Source organism: Engraulis encrasicolus, unplaced genomic scaffold (genome assembly GCF_034702125.1).
Source record: "Engraulis encrasicolus isolate BLACKSEA-1 unplaced genomic scaffold, IST_EnEncr_1.0 scaffold_367_np1212, whole genome shotgun sequence".
Classification (NCBI taxonomy): domain Eukaryota; kingdom Metazoa; phylum Chordata; class Actinopteri; order Clupeiformes; family Engraulidae; genus Engraulis; species Engraulis encrasicolus.
Window position 1 is genome coordinate 1 of NW_026945662.1, and position 23,419 is coordinate 23,419.

General features: G+C 41.6%; 2 protein-coding genes across 2 annotated transcripts; both read right to left on the bottom strand.

Moving 5' to 3' along the window:
- Positions 1 to 570: 570 nt before the first annotated feature.
- LOC134443753 (thiamine transporter 1-like) lies at positions 571 to 3,138 on the bottom strand. Its single transcript, XM_063193362.1, has 3 exons — positions 2,869 to 3,138; positions 1,727 to 2,281; positions 571 to 889 (listed from the first exon to the last, which is right to left on the bottom strand). The coding sequence occupies exons 1-3, from the start codon at positions 2,995 to 2,997 to the stop codon at positions 623 to 625; spliced, it is 951 nt and encodes a 316-aa protein (XP_063049432.1). The 5' UTR covers positions 2,998 to 3,138; the 3' UTR covers positions 571 to 622.
- A 790-nt stretch (positions 3,139 to 3,928) lies between these two features.
- LOC134443754 (ubiquitin-like-conjugating enzyme ATG3) lies at positions 3,929 to 13,291 on the bottom strand. Its single transcript, XM_063193363.1, has 12 exons — positions 13,096 to 13,291; positions 12,583 to 12,624; positions 12,439 to 12,488; positions 11,657 to 11,727; positions 11,195 to 11,302; positions 11,019 to 11,068; positions 10,826 to 10,925; positions 10,117 to 10,151; positions 9,775 to 9,930; positions 9,491 to 9,618; positions 7,397 to 7,465; positions 3,929 to 4,984 (listed from the first exon to the last, which is right to left on the bottom strand). Exons 1-12 carry the CDS (start codon positions 13,165 to 13,167, stop codon positions 4,903 to 4,905), a joined length of 963 nt encoding a protein of 320 aa, XP_063049433.1. The 5' UTR covers positions 13,168 to 13,291; the 3' UTR covers positions 3,929 to 4,902.
- Between the last annotated feature and the right edge of the window lie 10,128 nt (positions 13,292 to 23,419).

Genomic DNA, 23,419 nt, shown 5'->3' on the forward strand with positions numbered 1-23,419 from the left:
ATTTGCACGTTTGATAGGTCTGGAAAGGTTGTTAATCTTTAACTAAGATTTAAAAAAACAAAAGAAGAATCAAAACATCACTTTTTTATGATGCAGGCCAGGTCAGGACGACAACTATTTGGCCAAGATATGAAATAAAAAAGTTAACCAAAGCCATTTCTAAGATTGATGGCATCACCATCTGCTGTCGTCAGTGATTGTGATGCAGACCATGTTGGAGGCCATGTTGTGGCTTGTGGCATTGGGGCAGAGACAGTTTTTCCACCTTCATCGCTCTTCCAGCACATGGAGGTTACCCACACTGACGCCACAAATCTGCTTTAAAATAGCTAAATATATATGGACAGTCTTACTTGTCTATTTTAGTTCAGTTAGTTAGTTGTTTTAGTTTTTTTCTAGTGACCTTGTGTGATCTATATGAAAGGTGCTGTGTAACAAAACCAATTTATTTTTGGTCTTTTTTTTAACTTAATTTACGATAGGAGAGCGAAGGTGGTTACAGGAAGTGAGTGGGGAGAGAGCGACGGGAGAGGGCCGGCAAAGGACCCGGGCTGGGAATTGAACCCGGGTCAGCCGTGCGGTGGACGAGCGCCCTACCGTTTGGCCGCGGCAGGGCCCCAAATTAAAATGTTACCATCCTTATATTTGACTTACCCAATAAGGTGGAAATGGTCTCCACGTAGCCGTTGTAAATTTGGAACTCTTTGGAGGGCAGGATCTTCTCCCAGAGCGGCTGCACGTAGTTGACGACCTGGAAGTAGCCGCAGGTGGAGAGGGCCCACCAGAGCGACCAGGAGAGGAGCGTGCTGCTGGAGTAGCTCTGCAGGAAGTCCACCCACAGCAGACGCAGCACCTCCGCCAGACCGCTGCGGCGCTTCTCATCACGGCCCTGTGCGATCATGACAAAGAACATACAGCAGACACCTTATTACACCACCCATTTCAACAATCGTGTTCTCACAGGATTTCCAGTTAGACTGGCAATAGCCCCTCTTAATGATTTAGTACTACTTGTAGCAACTACTACTAAAATAGTAATGGTGCCACTTTTGTAACAGTGGATTATAAGATGGATAGCAACTTTATTAGCCATCTCTGATAACAACACACAGGCTGCCATTATGTGACAACTGATGTTTTTACGAGAGCACTTCCCATCACAACTACAAAGAATGATGAAATGCTTGGTTATTGTGTCAAAGAACAGGCCTAGATCATTTTGGCATCATGATTTTTTTTTTTTGAAATCCTGCAATAAAGGACCCATCGCGATAAGTACAAATACTGGAAGGCATACTGCTATGTCTACAGAGGGCTGTTATCTCTCTACCTCAAAACCCAGGATGTAACTTACTGTTTTAAGCTACCCCATACAACAAGCCACACATTTCAAACAAGACAACTGGGGCTAACCAACCTTGCATCATCTTGAGACATAACAGGAAGAAGGAGGAAAAAACCTTGCCAAACACGTTATTCATTTCCCAACTCATTGTTTCCTTCTTTGAATGGGAGCTGAATGGAAAGAATTTAACGGTCTTGAATTGATCCATCATTCCAATTCGGACCAGCTGATATGATATAGAAAACATTTTAAATCAAGAACTTGACCTTCTGCATTATGGGAGATTACTGGGATGAAATGATGGTGTGTGGGGGTGGAAGAGAGGTCTAAGATATAGGAGAAGCCTGGGAAAACCAAAGGAATGGCAGCTAAAGCACTCACCCCGTGATCCTCGGAATTCAGCGGCACCTTGCATTCCAGGCTGTCCCCTTCAGACTCTGTGGGGGACGCCGAGCTTCCATTCTCCTGCTTGTGGAGGTCCTTGTGGTGGAAGAAAAGACTTTTTGCTGGCATAGGCAGGAACCAGGGAGTCAAGAAGGCAATGCAGGCAAATGACAGTGTGATGATGCCCAAATACTGCAAAGGGACCTGGGCAGCAGACACCAGCACCTGTCCCAGCAGAGAACCGATGGAGGAGCCCAGAAGTGTTATGCTCCGGCAGAACCCGGTCACCTTCTGGTAATGGGCCTGGTCCACCACACTGTAGATGTAGGAGTAGTAAGCAATGTCTGTCGCTGTGGCAAGCCCAAAGAAGAACTCCAGCAACTGCATGGCCGTTACACTCTGTACCTTCACAATCATGGCGTAGGTTACAATAAAGCTTCCAGCCTGAAGAATGAGCAGGGGCTTGTAGCGAAGGTAGTCGGTTGCCAGGAAGGCTGGGATAAGTAGTACCAGATAAGAGTAGGTCCAAAATGGGTAGATTTCATTTATAACCTGCAATGAAAGGGAGATAATCCGGGTATTAGGTGTTTCCATCATTATTTCAAGATTAACAGTTCCAAAAGAGATTGCCAAAAAACAGCAACATAATCTTCTACCATGTCAAAAACATTTCCAAATGAAAGACTTTCCAGAGGTATGGTTTTCTCAAAATAACAAGGTTCCCCTTGAAAGATGTTCTTTCAATTCTTCATCATTAACCCCACGTGGCGTAATACTTGCGCTATCTGACATCATTCTCATGATGACCTTGGACTACAACAGTGGTAGTTGAAATTCAAAGGCATCAGTGTTGTGTGACAATAATTAGTGGTCAATGTAATTATCACACATTGAGATACAGCGATTATATATTTTGACAGGTTAAACATGTATACCAAGCTTTAACTTTACATTACGTGTTCGTGTCTGCCTGTCGCAACGGTATGATGCACCTTGCATCACCTCTGCCGTGCTGACCCATAAGTTGACAGCAGCATTGCCTATGTATCCCACGTTTCAATACAACATTAGAATGCATACAGTAACGCAAAACAATAATTATGTACAATGAAGAGGGGGAAAAAGGGTTGCAGAAAAACCTGCGTTTCGGTGAGGTTCTTATCTGGTCCCAGGAGAAAAGCCGTCAGGAAAGGTTCCAAAGGTCGGCAGTTCGAGAAAAAGCCGTACAAACATAATAAGACTGTTGGGAACAGCCATGACTCTGGCATTTTTAAAACGGCAACACTTTACACATATACAACGCAAAACAAACTCAGACTACATTGGGAAAAGTCGGCTATGGTCATGTCTTCATGCTGGTGTTTCGTTTATTGATCTCTTCCTCAGTCTCACGAGTTCCCTGTCGCGAGAATATGACGACCAAAAAAAGAGACACAAGCAACCAATCATGAGAGTGGAAGATGTGGGTGTGTGATGAGAAAATATGCGGAAACATATAATAATAATAATAACAACAACTTATATCTACTATTTATGACAACAACAGCAACAACAATAATAATAATAATAATAATAATAATAACAATAATAATATTGCTAATACAAACAACACCAATGATAATAATAATAATAATAATAATAATAATAATAATGTAAGGTATGCCTACTTTTGATTAAAGACTCCATATAGGCCTACTTTACATTTCTGTGTGGGAGATGGGTTGATGTCAGACATCAAGAACATTCTCTTGCCTTGTTCTTTTTTTTTTGTCCATCTCAATGTGCACCAATACCCCATTCTACTGGAGGGCGGTAGGAAATGTCCCCACTAATGGCTAATATAACTTGAATTCCCTCATATCATTAGGATTACAGTATGTGAACACACGTCATTTCAATTAGGTCTTGGTTAAACCTTACATAGTCATTCTTTCGATTGCCTAAAACCATATGGCAGATTATGTACTGGACATGGCATGGCAACACAGATAAACAATGGAGCGGTTTGGGACTCCTATTTTACAAACCCGCAATGGTGAAGGGGGAATGTCCAAACGTGAAATGTCCCAACAGTCAACAACCCATTGACAAAATAAAATAACTTTTGAGTGGCCATATTGAGTAGAGAATCTCTAGTAAGCGAACCGAATAAAGGTGTGAGAGTGAATTTGAATGAAGTAAAACCCCAAACAAATCTACTTGCATGTATATATAGATTTTTTTATTTATTTATAAACAATTGTTTTCAATATGGTACTATGGGACACTGAAAAACAATAGATTAGTTTTACTTGACAAGACAAATAGGATGATGCAGCAGATGAAAGTAGCCTGGGGGTAAGAATGAAACTGTATACAGCACACACTTTTGTTACCAAAATAATAAGTACTCAACACGATTTAGGTCATAACAGACGCCGTTACCGTTTTGGTGTGAGTAGAGGTTATAGTTTTGGCATCTGTTGGTAATATTGTGGTAATGAATGTCCGATAAATAATAGATCACAATTTCCATACAATGCATATAGTTTTTTGTAGTCCAATATTTATTTCACTTATTTTATTTTATTTATTTATTTTTCTTTATTTTTTGTAAAAAAAAAAAAAAAAGAGAACAAATCAGAGAATGGTGTTTTGACAGATACATGACCAGAGCGCAAGTTGTTTTGTTTAAAAGAGCAGAGCAAGGCATTTGCAAACCCACAGCATACACATGTACATTATTACAGACGAGTACACTGCAAGATGGACCACCACATAGTGCATTAGCTGTTGGTACAGGTGTTTTGCTTGTTTTTTTTAGTACAGGAGCAGCAACGTCATCAATGAACACAGATCCATATCACACATGCAAAAAGGCTCACATAACCCATCACCCACCCCAGACTGATCCATTCTAGAGGGATATTCCAAGAATGTGGTTTGGTAAACCAGGATAGAGCTATGCTAATAGAAGAGCCTGGCATCCTCACTTTCTTAACTGAATGAAACCTGCAGGCTATCTTTCAGCAGGCTTACCACGTTCTTCAGGTTAACATTATCAGGTTTATCATTTAACCACTCTCTTCGAGACCCCCCACCAGTTCAGTCTCTCGCCATTGGTTAGAGCCTGCCACAAAGACCACACCCACATCATTGATGAAGTAGAGGAGGAAGTACAGCGGTTACAGGTTTTACATGGTGAAGTGCCTCGTGTAGTCGTACTCTATGGTGGGAATGACGGCTTGGACAAACTTCAGGAAGATCAGCAGATACCTGATGTGAGATTTGGAATTAAGGAAGAAACAAAACATGTTTTTTTAACTGGAACGCATTTTTTGCACATTTCTCAGTGGTTAGATCAGGGTTTCTCAACTAGGGTTGCAGAGAGAATTCCTCAGGGGTGCTGCAGAAGGCTGACATGAACTTTAAATATGTAAATATGTTAAAACATGGTGAAATGTTTCTTCTTGCTTTATCACACAGTTAGGTAAATTGAGGCCACATCATTATTCTAAGTCTGTAGTGGATGTGTGTGTGTGTGTGTGTGTGTTTGTGTGGTCGTGCACTCATTCTACTGTACGTACGTATATGCTACATACGTTTTGCATTTGTTGGTCTTCAGATAAAATGTGCATTCTAATGACAATCTACGTTAAACAAAGAGAAAACGTTTGGGGTGCCTTGGGATTTTTCATTCATTTAAACCGTGGTGCCGTGAGTGAAAAAAATGGTTGAGAAATCATTCTAGATTTGTACAAACCTCAACTCCGGTGAAGTTGGGACGTTTGGTAAACAGTGAATAAAATCAAAATGCTATCATTTTCAAAACATTCAATCTATTCATTAGATGGAGAATAGTGAAAAGACAACATATTAAGTGTTAAAACCGAGAAAAAATATTGTTTTGGGGGACATATGTACTCATTTCTAATTTGATAAATCCAACACGTTTCAAATAAGTTGGGACGGGGATCAGTGAAATTTAGTAAACATCCAAATAAGATAAAACAACAAAGAAGAACATTTCAAAATGAATTGTACTGACGGACAATATAGGTGTCAAGGTATAAGATCATCACAGAGAGGCTGAGTCACTCAGAATTAAAGATGCAAAGGGAATAATTACCATAGTTATTACATACATTTTTGAATTCCCTTTGATTTACCACGACTGAGTGTATATAAGACATATTTTTGTTACTAAAATCATTGTATAGGTTCATGACATCATGAAATATATATTGGCTGTAGTCTCACTCTAGCACTCCAGGAATTAGAGCTATTGAAAATTGACCATATTAAGAATGCTTAATGCGTGCAAATGATACAGGGGTGTAACATTCTCCTAAGCACCTGAGCTCACTTGAAATAGACCCAGAAGACATGGGAAACTGTCCTTTGCTTACAGAAGTCAGCAGAAGTTGTAGAAGTCCATTCTTTTTGACAATAATAGAGCATTGCACATCCTGTGCTACAGTGAAAATGGACCATCCAACTTGTGTTAGTGCTAGCTTCAAAAGTCAGCCTCCATGATGGCATGCGGGTGCAGTAGTGCATTGGTTAAGATGTTCTCACTCATCTGTAGAGTTAAATACAGTGCTGAATGGTATAAATGGGTTTTAAACAGCATGAAAAGCCACTCATGCATTATATTTTGAAGAGAGATCTTCGATTACTGCCACATAGTAAGGTCAAATTGCATTCTCTACTATGTTTTAACAGTTTGGCTCCATCATAAGGACCAGCAGGTGATAAAATGGTGGGCTTTTGGTCAATAACTGTCACACTGTAAGCACTACACAAAGGAAAACATTGCAAAACATGACAAGGAATACACCCACCATTTAAGCTGGTGAAATCATGTCCAAGATAGGAATTAACACTGTTTTTTATATAAATTCATCAATCGGTTAATGTATTTAACTGTTAAGTGTTGTCTTTTGTTTTGTTTTTAGTCTTTCTCGACATTTGCTGCCATTTATTGTACCCGTCCCAACTCTTTTGAGACGTGTTGGATTTATCAAATTAGAAATGAGTACATATGTCCCCCAAAACAATATTTTTTCTCGGTTTTAACACTTAATATGTTGTCTTTTCACTATTCTCCATCTAATGAATAGATTGAATGTTTTGAGAATGATAGCATTTTGATTTTATTCACTGTTTACCAAACGTCCCAACTTCATCGGAGTTGGGGTTTGTAGAAGACAAACATAAAACAGGCTGATGATGGCGCCACCTAGTGCATATCATGAGTTACATTTTTTCACTCCAGTTGCTCTCCAAGAAGTGAAATGACACTGGCTGAAGCATCAGGCTACGAAACTTACAGAAAACTTACCATCTTAGACAAAGTGTGACTATTTTGTAGACAATGTTAAATTAACATCAATGTGCAACTTGGATTTAAAAGTTCCAATACAGTACCAGCTCTAGACATTTGCAAGTCTTTTTCGTCATGTGGGATGTAGGCTGCCTAAGAGGAGATGCCTTACAATTTCAGAAAAAGATTAACCTGGCCCAAAACCACTTCTCATAGCGCACCAGCAAGTGCATCAGTTTGGAATTTGTGGTACTGGATTGCAACATCAGAATCCAAGTTTCCCCATCACAGCGAATTCATTAGAGGGTGACAAATGGTAGGCAAGATGCAACAACAAGCCAACCCAAGGAACTAAAGGATACATGTGAACTCCCAGCTCTCCTCCTCCTTCTGCGACTGTTTCGATGATTTTCTTCATCACTTCAGCATGTCTAGGAAACACAAACACAGGACATCAACAATACGACAATTAAAAATCTGAATATGAATGATACAGTGCCCTCCATTATTATTGGCACCCCTGGTTAAGATGTGTTTTTTAGCTTCCAATTATTATTATTTTTTTCTAAATAATATGGGACCTTAATGGAAAAAAAGAGAAAAATCCAACCTTCAATACAAGTGCATTTGTTCAGTGGGGAAAAAATCCCACATAAAGAAATAATTATTTGACATCAAATAATGTGTATCACAATTATTAGCACCCCTGTTGTTAATATTTTGTACAACCCCCTTTTGCCAACAAAACAGCACATAATCTTCTCTTATAATGTTTCACAAGATGGGAAAAGACAGAAAGAGGGATCTTCAGCCATTCCTCTTTGCAGAATCTCTCTAAATCATCCAGAGACCTGGGTCCTCTCCTCTGTACTCTCCTCTTCAGCTCACCCCACAGGTTCTCAATGGGGTTGAGGTCTGGGGACTGAGATGGCCATGGGAGGAGCTTGATTTTGTGTCTGGTGAACCATTTCTGTGTAGATTTGGCCATATGTTTAGGGTCATTGTCCTGCTGAAAGACCCAGTGACGACCCATCTTCAGCTTTCGGGCAGAGGGCAACAGATTTTGATTTAAAATGTCCTGGTATTTCAAAGCATTCATGATGCCATGCACCCTAACAAGGTTCCCAGGGCCTTTGGAAGCGAAACAGCCCCACAGCATCACTGACCCACCCCCATACTTCACAGTGGGTATGAGGTGCTTTTCAGCATGCGCATCTTTCGTGGCACGCCAGACCCACTTAGAGTGTTTGTTGCCAAAAAGCTCAATCTTGGTCTCATCTGACCAAAGCACACGGTCCCAGTTGAAGCCCCAATACCGCTTGGCGAACTCCAGACGTTTGCGTTTATGATTGTGGGTGAGGAAAGGTTTTCTCCGTGCATGCCTCCCAAACAGCTTGTTGGCGTGTAGACAGCGCCTGATGGTTGATTTGGACACTTTGTGACCCCAGGATGCTACCATTTGTTGTAATTCTGTAACAGTGAGCTTTGGAGATCTTTTGATTTCTCTTACCATCCTCCTCACTGTGCGTGGTGGCAAAATAAACTTGGGTCCTCGTCCAGGCTTGTTTACCACTGTTCCAGTTGTTTTGAACTTCGTAATTATTCCTCTCACAGTGGATATGGGCAGCTGCAGTTGAGTGGCAATCTTCTTGTAGCCTCTGCCTGACCTGTGAAGGTTGACGCACACCTGCCTTACTTGTATGCTGTGTTCCTTTGTCTTTCCCATGTTTAAGAGTGGATAAGAGAAATGGCCTCGGTGTCACGTCATATTTATACCCCAGGGAAACAGGAAGTGATGAATTACTAATTAAATGTTCCTACATACTCTGGTAAACTTTGTAAACTACTGTAGAAATGACAGAAATGCTTCAATTATATTTATTTCCTGGGAATTGTTAAGGGTGCCAATAATTGTGGAACAGGTGATTTAATGAAAAAGAATTATTTTTTAGTCAGGGATTTTTTTTATTTTCCTACAATTCATTTGAGTTGAAGGCTACATTTTCCTAAATTTTTCAGTGTGACAGTATTCTTCTGCAATAAACACTGAATTTATTTTAAGGCTTTTAACACATCTCAACCAGGGGTGCCAATAATTATGGAGGGCACTGTATATAATGCCGCCACCACCACCACTCTTTGAAATTAAATGGCCCAGTATTCCCATAAATGCCTGATGGGACTACATCAGTATAGCGCTTTTCTACTCCTAAAAACACTCAATTTGACTTTTTCACTGTGATGTCAGATAAATTCTGCTTTGAAGCGAAGCAGCCAGGTATATACAGTACTATGTGACTAGAAATTTCAAGCAACAAACAGTGGATGCATATGCACTGTATACTATGTCCATGCATATTTCAATGCGTTTGAAGCACGTTTATGTTGCATCCAGTGACAGTGTTCGAAGGTGTCAGAAAAAGGCCCATGGGCAGCACACCAGCATGCCAGTTTACCTGCACGGGTGCACGGAGCACATGGCGGGAGGGGGGAGGTGCGGGTGGTTTTCAATGGTGACAGTTTTCTTGACGTGGTCCTGGCTTATGTCCTCGTACATGTGCTCCACCGTAAGGGGTTGTCTGTCCTGAGGGGCAAGGCATGAGATTATTCATTTAGAATGGTTAAACTGTGTTCATGGAAGCTGAAAATAATAATAATAATAATAGTAATAATAATAATAGTAATTTAAAAATCCATTTTATATTCATTTTGTCCTGATTTTAGACCTGTGATTGAGTACCTCGTCATATCCAAACAGCCACAATCGCGGCGTCTGGTAATATTTGTCGTATGTGATGTAGAGATCATAAGTGCGAGTTTGCAAAATGGCGTCTTCGCTGCCTGCCTCCATTTTTGACTTGGTAGTATCCACCATTTTCGTCGTGTCAAGGGTGGCCTGTTTGGAGGAGCAAAGAAAACATATACAAAGCCATTCATAAGATCTAATCCCAGATGCCATTTCATTTCACTTCGTTTGTAACATGTTGTATTCTATTTAAGTGTAGTCAGTCTTGCGAAAACAAATGCCATTGTCCAAACTGGCAGATGTTGTGTTATGACAAAGACAAATACCATCTCTTACCTCATCGTTCTCCAAAAGTCCACTCTCCTCATATTCTGAAAAAAAGAACATTATTGTTATCTGTTTTAGACGTCAGTCATATAGTATGGGATTATGCAATCAGTTAAGAGAGGGGTGGTCATTTTTTTTTATTGATGAAGGGATTTTGAGTTTTCATTTCAGTCATCGTTTAAATTTAGGAATCTCATGTGAATCAAGCTTTTCTCATATACTTTTATGCAGTGTCTTAAGACGCAGTGCAAGACGTTGCCATTTAGGTGTAATCCAAAACAAATTCCATTAATGAATGTAATGTTGCGCTAAAACCGGGACTCCGGTTCGAGTCCAGCCTGGGTCATTTCCCAACCCTGCCCATCTCTCTCCCATCAGTTTCCCGTTCATCTTCACCATACACATACTACAGTATTTAAATAAAGACTAAAAAGCCCCAAATTATTATTTATTTGAAAGTATTTTTTGGGGCCTTCCTGCCTATTATTACAGGACAGTGGAGAACAGACAGAAAATGATTGGGAGAGAGAGACGGGGGAGGGCCGGGAAATGACCCCGGCCGGACTCGAACCGGGGTCCCCATGGGCATTCAAGCCCAAATGTTGGGGGCTTAGCACGCTGCGCCGCTGCGCCACAGCGCTCTCTGCTCGCAATGAGCCCAACTACTGTGTAACAATTGAGTAGTACCCACCAGATGGGAACATTATCCATTGCATACCTTCCATGTCTGCAGCCTCTCCTTCGTCATCCTCATCCTCGTCATCATCCCCACCATCGTTTCCACGAGCGCCCACCTTCACATTCATGTTCACGCTGTCCTGAACACAAAGGAGACAAACAGCATGCAACAGTAAAAACTCACAATCGCCACAGATGTAGAACGTATCTAAACAGAGTTTGAGAGAATTTACTTTATTATCGAGGGAGATATCCTGGACAGCGTCTGTTATTCCGCCCACACCTGCAAAATAGCATAATAAAAAATATGCAAATTATTGCACAAGTTCCACATATTGCACAAATGGATTTCAGCCCGAAAAGGTGTGAAATAAACACACATGACAACAACAACCAAAATTAAACTTGCCCGTGTTGTGGTAAGTGTCGACCCATCCTCCATCCCCGTCGTCCTCCTCGATAATGGCCTCCAGCTCGTCAGAGTACTCCATCTGTTTACACCGCTTATAGCAGGGCACTGCCAGTTCCCACAGCAACACAGTGAACATGAGCACAACATGAATTGTTTAATGAAGTCATTTTTAGTAGTTCATTTCCACAGAATTTATGCTGGCCATTCACAAATGTTATCTTTTTCATAAATATGAACCACCACCATCAATTCCTAAACTATTCATGACAACCATCTCAGTGTACACGAGCAAAACATGACTTCAAGAAAGGAATGTTCACTAATAAGACTGGAGATTCTTATTCAGTTATTATACACAGTTTAACTGTTAGCAACTGGATGACTTCTTCCAACTAGCACCTTCTGTTTAACACTATAATAACATTTAATTGATATTTAAAATGGGCTGACTTGTCTTACCATTGCGGGTTAGTAAGAACTGTTTGTCCTTTGGTAAGTATGGCTTCACTTTAGCCTCCTCTCCCGATGCCCTTAACGAAGAGAGGAAGCGAGTTATAAGGACGTGCAACATACTTCAACAGATTATATTTCATTGGTGTGGAATTTCATGGTTTAGGCCTACATTTGTAGAGAATGACTTGTGACATAGAGGTAAAAATATGAGAACGGAAGATGACAACACATTCTCCAACCAATACTGTTCAGACACCCTAGTTCTAGGTGATGGATATCAGGGTTTCCCTCAGCACTTGTAAGTAAGGGCGGTCACTTGACAAAAAAGAAGACGAAGAAGAAAACACCTCCCACCTTGATAAGCCCACCCCCCGAAAAAATAAAGATGTATAAAGTATAACTTCTAAAGATGTATTTCAACAAACTAAGCTATTATGGGGATTTTTCATGTCACATTCCATATAAAACTGGAACCACAGCCTTTCCAATGATGACAGTGAGACGTGCAATACCAGCTGACCTACCTTGACTAACAAATGTTGTGCTGGAAACACTGGATATGCAAGACGGTTTCTAACCAGTTTTGCAATCTGCTTACTCCATATGTACCACAGCGTAGGCCTACTGATTGTTAATCAGGGAATGCATTGCAAGCTGGCTGAAGGCCAGAAGTGGAGAGAAAAAAGGGCCATACACCAGACCACCAGAGCAAACCCAATGGACAGATCACTCATAACTGCTTTAAGAATCAAAAGACGACCATGCAAACTCGCAGATTTTCATCTTACCATTTCCATGTCGGGCAGTGATGAACTAAATGATCACCAGCAGCAATAAACTGCAAAACAGAAGCAGGTTAAGTAAGTGCGAGAGTTGACCTGTATCAATTCCCTTCATGGTCACAGACAGACAGGGCAGTGTTTAAATCTCACCTCCTCTGGAGTTATTACACCCGTTTCTTTAAATTTTGATTCCTGCAAGCAAAGAAGGATATCATGAGGGAAACATATTGGACACACTCGGTTTAAACGTGTAGGCTACCCACAGACCACCCAAAGCAGCACTGCTGTCTGTCAATTTGATGTATTGAATATGGTTCCAGATGTTTTCACTTCGGACGGTAAATGCATAACTGCTATTTTTTCGGAAATAGCCGTGCAACAGTATCATTTATTAGGCTCTATCACAGTTGAATAGCTTACAAACATGTCACACTGACATAACAGACGGTGAGATCTCGGGGGTAGAACTACTACTTGTACGTCGTACCTCTATAGTCCCTCCTGGCATGCATATAAGAGAAGGCGATCTATACTCCAGATTTTCAGATACCGTGCTATTACAATACCTAAGCGTGAAGGTAATTTCAACCGTGACTCATAAAAACGCAATTCTTGTGGCAGCGATACAACTTAGCTAGCTTGCTAGCTCGGTTATTGATTTACCTTTAGAACGGGTGTCAGGAACTCGGCCACTCCCAACGCCGTGCCTTTCACGGAATTGATAACATTCTGCATGTTGGCAGCAAAGTGTTCACAATTTTTGCTGTTATCCCTCTCCACAAACAGAAAAAGAGACCTCTCTGATATTTTGCCAGAGTTGTTGCTGACTTTGTCAGCATCAGATCACATGACTTGTCATCTGACCAGCACTTCCGGAATGCATGGCTCGTGCGTCCGTGCGCATCTGTGGTTCCAAGGGCCAGGCAGGCATAGCGGCAGGACGGTATTCTTAAATGTTGGAATGTATCGAACGTGTGTAATGCTGCAAAGATGTAGCATTATCTGCTTTGCAGTTAATTCAGAAACGACGTTGGGCGGTCTGGTGCAGTAGCCGATGACTGACCATGTCTCTGCGTAATTCAAAATAAAAGTAAAAGAATTATATGCAGTCACTGACCTGTATAATAGTCCGGCAGCCAAAAGCCAAATATCAGCCCAGCCCAGTTTCGTCTGATAAAGTTTTTTTCTTTGCAGTCCAACTAAAATGTTCATTCACAACAATTGTAAGTCATAAATGGTAATGATGAGACTTTGCATTTGCTTTTGTAGGTCTTGGTGGATAGGAGTAACGGTAGGGACACATACACGCGAATTTGCGAACTTTGCCAGTAACGGTAGGGACCGTAACGGTAGGGACACATACACGCGAATTTGCGAACTTTGCCATTCATTCCTATGAGAGAGGCGAAGGCAAGCGATGGTGAGGCGAAGGCAAGCGATGGCAAGCGACAGCAAGCGAACAGGAGCGAAGCGAAGCGAAATTATTAAAGAAAGTTTAATGTTATGCAAATGAGGAGCGAATTCGCCTGCCACGGCCCAATCAAATCAACAACATAACTGTTCCATTCCATTTGATTCGCCGCGACGACCTGATGACGGTTGAATTTCGCCTCTCTTCGCTTCGCCTTGCTTCGCCTCCTATGTGTCCCTACCGTCATCCTCCTATGAGAGAGGCGAAGGCAAGCGGAAGCAACCGAACAGGAGCGAAGCGAAGCGAAATTATTAAAGAAAGTTTAATGTTATGCAAATGAGGAGCGAATTCGCCTGCCACGGCCCAATCAAATCAACAACATAACTGTTCCATTCCATTTGATTCGCCGCGACGACCTGATGACGGTTGGATTTCGCCTCTCTTCGCTTTGCCTTGCTTCGCCTCCTATGTGTCGCTACCATTGAGAGTAAATAGAATGGAGGCCAAAATTCTATTTCATTGTTGAAGCCAAGTTGGAGCCAAGGTTGGACCCAAAAAGAACAAAAAATGGCCAAATCCCATTCATTCCTATGAGAATGAATAGGGGCCAGTTTCAAATAAGCTCCGAGTGCAAGCACGCGCTTAGCGAACCCCCGCAAACTGTCGAGGGTGTTAAAAATAGGCTGTAGGTATGACATGGTTGATCATTTTGTGTCAAACTTCGACATAAATACGATGTTGCGTCCATATGCTAAACCCGGAAACTTTTGGCGACTACAGAAGCGGCGCCTGTATCTAACGTCATGTACGTGCGGAGGGTTGTACCCATGGCAACCAAAGGAAAGCATGTAGTTCGGAAGTTTTAATGATCAGAAAGGGGTTAGCAATATTGAATTATAATCGTCATGATTTAACATGTGAATACACCAACATGATGATACGATCCGTTCCACTAATGAGAAAGGGATGCGGGGACACGCTAATGTTCGTTGTTGGCGTGCAACTTATATTTTTGCCAAACCTGAATCTCTATGGCGTGTTGCAATGTAAAAAAATCGCCATAGAACCGGAAGTCCAAACGCCGCATACAAGTTGACGTCAACGCTGAAGAACTCTATTGGATAGGAATTGAGGAGCGGCAGTGGCACAATGACTGCTTCAACTGCCAGAAGTGCTCTGTGTCCCTGGTGGGCCGCGGCTTCTTGACGGAGCGAGACGACATCCTGTGCCCTGACTGTGGTAAAGACATCTGAGAATGCAAGTATACAAGAATGCAAGGATAATACGGATAAAAGAATATTTTATTGTCACATGCAGATGTCAGATGAATGTTCCAGTGGAATGCCATGCCATGTTCATCTGACAAGAGTTTACAGGGTCATTTCCAAAGAATAATAGATACAGTGATAAAATAACATTATAGGCGTACAGGTATCCACAGAATAAAATGTTTCCTTCCTCATCCCAGCCCATGTCACCAAAGAAATTGAGGAAGCGATATTCATTACATCATATTACACTGAGCTGACACTTTTATCCAAAGCAACTTACAGCTAATATAGATACCGGGTATTCATTATTGTCTAGAGCAATGTGGGATTAGGTGTCTTGCTCAAGCGCACTTCAGCCACAGGTGAAAATGTAGGGAGAGATAAGGGTGGGATTCGAATATGCAACCCTCATGGTCTTAAGACCCTTCCCTAACCATGAGGCCACAGCTGCCTCACAGACAATAAGCCTGATTCTGACACACAGAGTCACATGTTGGTCTGTCTTGACATCAGGGTAGTTTGCCATGAAGGGGGAGGGGGGGGACTTGTGATAAAAAGATTTAAAGTGAAGAAGCTTGGTGACATTAGCGTATGGAAATGTACTTCAAGTACAACTAACACAAAAATAGCCTATGTTAATTAAGACAGATTCAATTTTGATCCAATAGCTAACCAAAAGCCTGGGTAGAGGGGCTGAGTAAATGTGGTCTGTATTTTGTGTAGGAGAGTCATTGCTTCACCATGGATACTGTAAAATGACAGAATTCCAGCTTTGTGATCCACATACACTCCAATTCTACTGCTGGGGATTACATTGAGGTTGGTTACCTCTCCCTTGTGTATGAAAGAACAGGAGGAGGACAAACAGCTCAAACTCCAGGAGTGCTGATTGTACTTGCCAGTTTGCCACAACAGAGATGTACCATCATGAAGCTGAGAACCTGTTGAAAAGGTTTGAATCTGCAAGAACTATTCCAGGTACTCAAAAACTACACAGCTTCTGCCCATTGTCAATGGACACAGTGGAAGTTAGGCCATTTTGAGCATTCAGAGAAGGCAGAGTTGAAAGAGTGAGCTCAGTAAAGGAATGTGTTACATTTTCAAGCATCAAAGGGTATGTTGTAGCTGTATATGATGGCAACTGGTGGCTAGCATGTGCTGAGGAATGTATGCCGAGCACTGGAGAGGTGAAACTGAACTTCCTGCATCCTCATGAGCCATCTCCATCCTTCACTTTTCCCTTCAGACCAGATAGACTTGTCATGGATCATCAGGATGTGCTTCTGGTAGTGGAACCTGTAACTGCAACGGGACGTACTTATACATTATCTACAAAAGACACAGCTGTTGCTTCAAATGCACTGGTAGAGTACAAAATGAGAGTGTAGCCATTGATTATCTCTTTAAAGTACGGTAAAGGGAAGATGGCACAGGTACACAGAGAAGGAATGTTCAAACATTCACATATCATCATTTGGTGTGTATAAATGGACAACTGCCTTAGTTTCTGAAACCTGGGACCATGGACACTGACCATTTTTGTTTTGTTTTTGTTTTGTCATGTGATGCTACTATGGTATTACCATATTATTAGTAAGTGGTCTGTATGACGCCATATTTGTGAGTCAAATTCTCTCTGAAATGAATAACAAACCGAACACCAGCATTTTAGGTGCTGCTCATGACATTGCCGGCTACGTTTGGACAAGGAACTGGCCATTCTAAAATATAAGTTTTTTAGATATTCAATTTTTAATTTTTCAATTTATCATAATTCATATTCTGAGAGTAGTTGTATTCCAAGGTGATTGTGTAATATGTAGAGCCAGAAAAGAGCTTTCAAACAACACCACAGGCATCTTTTTGTGACTAACACTGACTGATATATTCAAGGCTGAATGTATAGTGTCCTACCCTCACATGTGAACCTTTCCTAGTCTGTTTCTCCCTTAATATTAGTGTCAGATTCAAACCAATGCAGTTCTGGGGTGCTACCTTGCTACTGAAAAGGCACACCAAGTATGATCGAAATCCGGGTCGGTCGGGTCCCAAAGTGTCTGATTTCACGTGAAATGACCCCTATGCACTGCAAACAATGCTACTCAGGTGCTCATCTGGACCAAATTTAGTCGTCCAAAAAAGGGAGGAAAGAGCATACACGCTCTGATATCTGAGATAAAAATATTTGAAAAAAAATAACATAAAATAACATGGCAAATCTGTTTAAAAACACATGGGCCACACATTGTGGCCATATGGGATGCCCTGATGAAGGCCAATATGGTCACAATGCGTAGGTCCATGCGTTTTTAAACAGATTTGCCATGTCATATTAAAGGCTTTAAAAATCTGTTTCTCAAATATCAGAGTGCTTCTGCTCTTTCCTCCCTTTTCTGACTATTTTCCCGTAGTAGTAGAAGCCTATTGGAAAGGCCAGGCTAACCTACTTCTGCAATGGGTGATTTACAGTAAATTTTAAAAAAATCATTATAACCTTTGCCTGCGGTGTAGTTGCTGTGTCAAAGAGCAAGACGAACCAGTAATTACTCAATTCTTACCTGTTTCTCAGTTCTCTCTGCTGCAACTGAAACTGTTTTATGCCCACTGTGTTCATCCATGACACACAGCAGGCAAATACACTTCTGGTCAATGCGACAGAAGACCTCCAGCAGTTTATCATGCTGAGAGCAGACCAAATCCTCTAGTTTACCATTAACTTCCACCACTTTGTGTTTTTTGCCTGGGAAGAGGTCATTGTGAGCCTTGAAGTGACTTTCACAATACGAAGACAGGCAAACCAGACAGGACTTGACAGCTTTCCGTTTTCTCCCAGTGCAGACGTCACACTCCACATCTCCAGGTTCAGCATAGGTTAGGCTTGGAGAATCAGACTGGATTCCTGATTTCTTTAACATCTCTACCATGTCAGCCAACATGGTATTTTTGAACAGAACTGGTCTCGGAGTAAAGCTCTGCCTGCACTGTGGGCAGCTGTAGACTCCTTTCAAATCTTCTTCATCCCAGCAGCCTGTGATACACTCCATGCAGAAACTGTGTCCACATGAAATAGCCACAGGATTCTTCAGAAGATCCAGACATATTGGGCAGCTGAACCGATCCTGAGACACCAAAACATTAGCTTCTGCCATGTTGATAGAACAGACAGACCTGACCAAATGCACGCATTTACCAGGAAGTAAATATCTCTTTCGTTTCTCATGTTAGAGGAACTTAACAACAGTACTGTGGGTGTGGCCTCTTGGGTCATGAGAGCACAGGTATAGAGGGAGGTCAAACAAGAAAGCTAGAAATGACATTAGTGTGCATACCAGGGAAGGAAATAAGCACCCGTCCACCTGCCAATGACGGGTGAATTTGGCCTTTGACGGGTGAAATTGTTCTACAGGCGCCCAGGTTAATGCTGAATTATACGCAGGATCCAACATCAAAGGTTTAAGCAAATTGTTAATGAAAATTGCATCACAATAACTGAATTTATGACCTCTGAAACACAATTATTGATCAGAAAATGATTTGGCCTGACAATGTTTGGATTAGTTGAATATGAACTGGTAAAAATGGTGACTGGTAAAAAATGTGAGTGACTGGTAGATTTTAGAATCTACCTGCGACAGTGACTGGTGGGGAAAAAGTTTCACCCCTGGTGCATACACAGTAAAAGATGAAGTGTTAAGTCAACAAACACTTAGACTAGGGAGTACTCTGGGACCAGATACAATATAGAAGATGTTGAATTAACACTGTCTAGCCTTAAGTTTGGTGTTCACTTCATTTACAATAAAATAATTTAAATTCTCATTCCAGCTATTTTAAACCAAAATTTTGCTGCAGTGCTCATTGTACATACCAAAGCTATTAGTTTTGCAACGTCAACCTTGTGTCTGTTTTCCTCATTCAATTTTGATTTCCCTGAGCTTAAAGGAACAGTCCATCCCTTTGTGGAAATATCATACACATGCTAATTTTACACCATTCAATTTTTGGTATATTTGGTTAAATTATAAATCCTAAGAAGTAATATCACCAGACTCAGAGAATGGCTGGACGAACAGGGGAAAACACATAAGTGGGTAAAATTCAATCATTCTAATCGAGGGGTGATGTAAAATGAGCATGTTTCCAAACATGGTGGATTGTTCCTGAACCTGAATCAGTCACAGTTGAGTGAGGACATGAGCCCTGCTTTATCACACTTGATCCAGCCCATTTTTGTATTATCACATCAAATAGCATCTATTACTCATACTTGCCTGTTGCCATTACAGCAACATCTATTTCGACCCACACTTTCAGGTTTAAACATTTACTGTAGCCGAAGGCCTAACATAACCCGGTGTCTCACTCTTGTGGTGATGCAGTGTATTACGCTATATGTACAGTGATAAAGCCATTTCTATCTGCTACATGCCCTGTTTAGTCCAACACAAATGTTCATTCACAACAATAGCAAGAGTCAAGTGGTAGTAAAAATGAGACTTTGCTTTTGCAGGTCTTGGTGGAAAGGAGTAATAGAATAGGATCAGCTCCTAGGCTGGCCTGACGTCCTCCTTTAGGGAGGACAGTCCTCCTTTTCAGTGCCTTGTCCGGCGTAAGGCACAGCATTAAGGCGGACAAAAATGCATTAAAATGCATGACATGGCATCTAAAAAAAAAACACTTATTTTCTTGGGGGAGGACCCCCAAACCCCCCGTGCTAAAATATGTCCTCCTTTTTCCTGTCACGGCATGGTTACCCTATAAGCTCCTCATTATAGCGCCAGTGACATCATGATGCAATTGCTTCAACTGCAAGAAGTGCTCTGTGTCCTTGGTAGGCCGCGGCCTCTTGACAGAGAGAGACGACATCCTGTATCCCAGTGGTATAGTCTATTTTTTATGGTGGGTAATATACTGGATAGGATTATAGGAGCCCCTCATTTGAGGAGCGGCAGTGGCCTCTGTGTCCCTGGTGGGCCGCGGCTTCTTGACGGAGAGAGACGCCATCCTGTGCCCTGACTGTGGTAAAACACTGGATGAGGAAGAGAACTCGCACACCAAGAGTTGCCGATGCAGGAAAGGTGTTTAATCCATCAACTTAAACAAAAATAAAATAATGCGCTACCAAGTGGGGGTGCATTGCAAACGTTTCATTTAAGGATGTAATGATTTAAGGATACAAGAATATTTTATTGTCCCATGCAGATGTCAGATGAATGTTCCAGTGGAATGCCATGTGGAGCATTCATCAGGCAAGATTTTACATTACAATTCTTAACTCACAGTCATGACTGAATATGTGGCGGGTCACTTCCAAAGAATAATAAATTCATAGAATAAAACGCTTCCTTCCTTATCTCAGCCCATGTCACCAAAGAAATTGAGGTAGCGATATTCATTATATCATATTACACCTATAGCTGATACTTTTATCCAAAACCACTTACAGTTATTATAGATACATGGTATTGGTTATAGCCAAAGTCTGTTCCCATAAGTCCCATCACTCGGCGGCCATCTTGGCTACGCCTCAAACTGACTATTTGAGATTAGTCAGTGATGGGGTATATAAGAATGAATGGGGGAAATAATGTTGTGTGGCAGTGGGACAACACAGCGATACACAACTCATATGGTTGGAATCACAATGAAAAACTGGGTTTAATGGTAGGCCTAGTCTTAGAATGACCGAAACATGAAAGTAACACTTTAAAACAGCGTTTTTCTTTATGCTATTTCTGATCTGCGCATGCGCCACATTCCACGACAACGTTCTGTTTTGCGGCAGGTGGGAGCAAGTTGCGTCAGGGGGTGTTCACTCACGGAACTTGCTACTAGCCACAACTGGCTAACCCTAACCACGGGACAGCAAGTATGTTCAACTGCAGTGTGCAGGGCAGGGGGCAGGTCTGGATCACATCTCCCTCCTCCCCCCTGAGCACATCTTCCTCCTCCCCCCTGAGCACATCGAGTGCCTCCCCCTTGTCATTCAGCGGCAGCGCTAAGCTTCTACATGGGAAGAAAAATAGCTCTGGAAGTCACTGCACCGTGCAGAGCAGAGACGCAGAGTTTTCATAAATAAAATCGTAGATCCACTCTCTCTACTCCACTAATGGTTTGGTGAGTGTAGAAAACACGAGCGGGGAGCTTTGAGTGAACCGCGCGATGAACAGCACGCGACCCTGTTTAGTATAATTTATTAATCCCGATGGAAATGAATATAGGCCTAAGCCATTATTATCATTATTATTAGCTAATATAAACTACATTTAGTATTTGTTAACGCATGGGTCTAATTTGAATTCATATTAAGTGTCTCTTCTTAGTATCTTAGTTTGAAGACCAGATATTTGGTGCCAGTTTCTAAAATTCGAAAGATGGGTACTACAAGAAAACTAAAGTAGGCAGTAAAACGCCTGTGCAGTGGCGAATTAGGCTACTCCATGTGTGATCCGCTCGAAATTAAACATAGGCCTACCCATCATTGAAAAGCATGAGCACATTCTTCAAAGTCCCAAAGCCTGGATGCTGTCGCCACAATCTCCAAACGACGAGACATGATACAAGCTGTGTGCATAGAATACAGTGTAGCCAACTACGCATTAGGCTATTGATGAATGATTCTATGCCCAGTGTTAAGTAAATGTAGGCCTATTTACTTAACACTCCAAACGACGAGACACGATACAATCTCCCTAGAATACACATTCGCTATTGATGGATGATTCTATGTCTGTTTAGTAGGTCTAAATAGGCCTATATTTACTTAACACTTCAAACGACGAGACACGATAACAAGCTGTGTGCATAGAATAAGCCTACTGCATTCGCCAGATAATTTGGGTCCATTTCTCAAATATGGTGCGCTATTATGATTGACGAATGATTCTATGTCCAGTGTTTAGTAAATATATTTACTTAACCAACGACGAGACATAATACAAACCACTTCACACCGCAATTAGCCTACATAGGCATTATTATTGTCCAAAGCAGCTATAAGAGTCATCAATGTATGCTGGTGTGCTACACTTGGGCCTACCGCCATCGAATATCCTATTATGATTGATGAATGATTCTATGTCCAGTGTTTAGTAAATACATTTATTTAGCACTCCAAACGACGAGACACAATACCATAATAAGTCCCGGAACACAGGGGGGTCAAAATTACGAGGTGGGGGATCCTGTTCCGGCATGATCCGGCTCAAATTAAGCACTGCATGTAGGCCTATGCACACGGCCGGTTTTGTTTCCGTGATTATATCTGTCCCTTTGTCTTGCACCTGCATTTTGGATGGGCGCAGAAAGGTGATTTAGCCAGGGGCTGTTCACTCACGGAACTTCCTATTAGCCACAATTGGCTAACCCTAACCACGGGACAGTGCAAAATGAATGGGTGTCAATGGAGTTTTTTACCATTATAATTTTTGTGATTTTTTATAATTTTTTGTCCTGAAATATTGATATTAAGTTCGAAGCTAGAAATAATAAGACCCCATTTGACTAGCGTTTCGATTATTTTGCGCCACTAGATTATTATATGCTGGGTCACAAAGCTCATTTTTTATGGGGCCAAACTCATAAACATTAGCACGATGCTAGCGAGTACAGGTTGAAATCTTCTAACCAGCTGTAAAACTATACACCTGAACGATTTGTCAAAACAACCTATTGTTAAACAACAGTCATAGTGCTTACCAGGAATGTTTTGTTGATAATATTTGTGACTGGAAATGGCAGTAGCAATGTATTTAGCATGGGTTCCCCTTTCCATTCCATACATTTTCCCACATGAAGGACTGGCCTACGCTCGTTACTGCAGAATGCACGCAAAGCTAACTGGCTACAATGGGAACCAATGAGACTGAGCCTTCTCCCAGTGTGTTCTAATTTCTCTGATTTACCCTATGGTCGAGTTGCGCTCTCTGCCCAATTCACAATGAAGTTTCCACGGACGGCAAACAAACCACATGGCCGCCAGCAAACAAACCGATTAGGTACGAGCAGTCGTAAAGGTTTACGTTTGCACTTGCGTCGAGGCGATTGGATTAGTGATAGCGCAGCTCAGCAAGCAATTGGCTCTCGTTACCGGACAGGTGGGAGTGACGCCGGCAAACGCCATGTTCGCGTAGCCAAATGCTCTCGTTCATTCCTATGGAAGGTTTCATGAGTGATTCGTCTCGTATAAGACCGTCTCTGTTATAGCATCTAGAGCAATGTGGGGTTAGATGTCTTGCTCAAGGGCACTTCAGCCATAGGTGAAGAGATAAGGGTCGGGTTCGAATATGTAACCCTCATGGTCTTA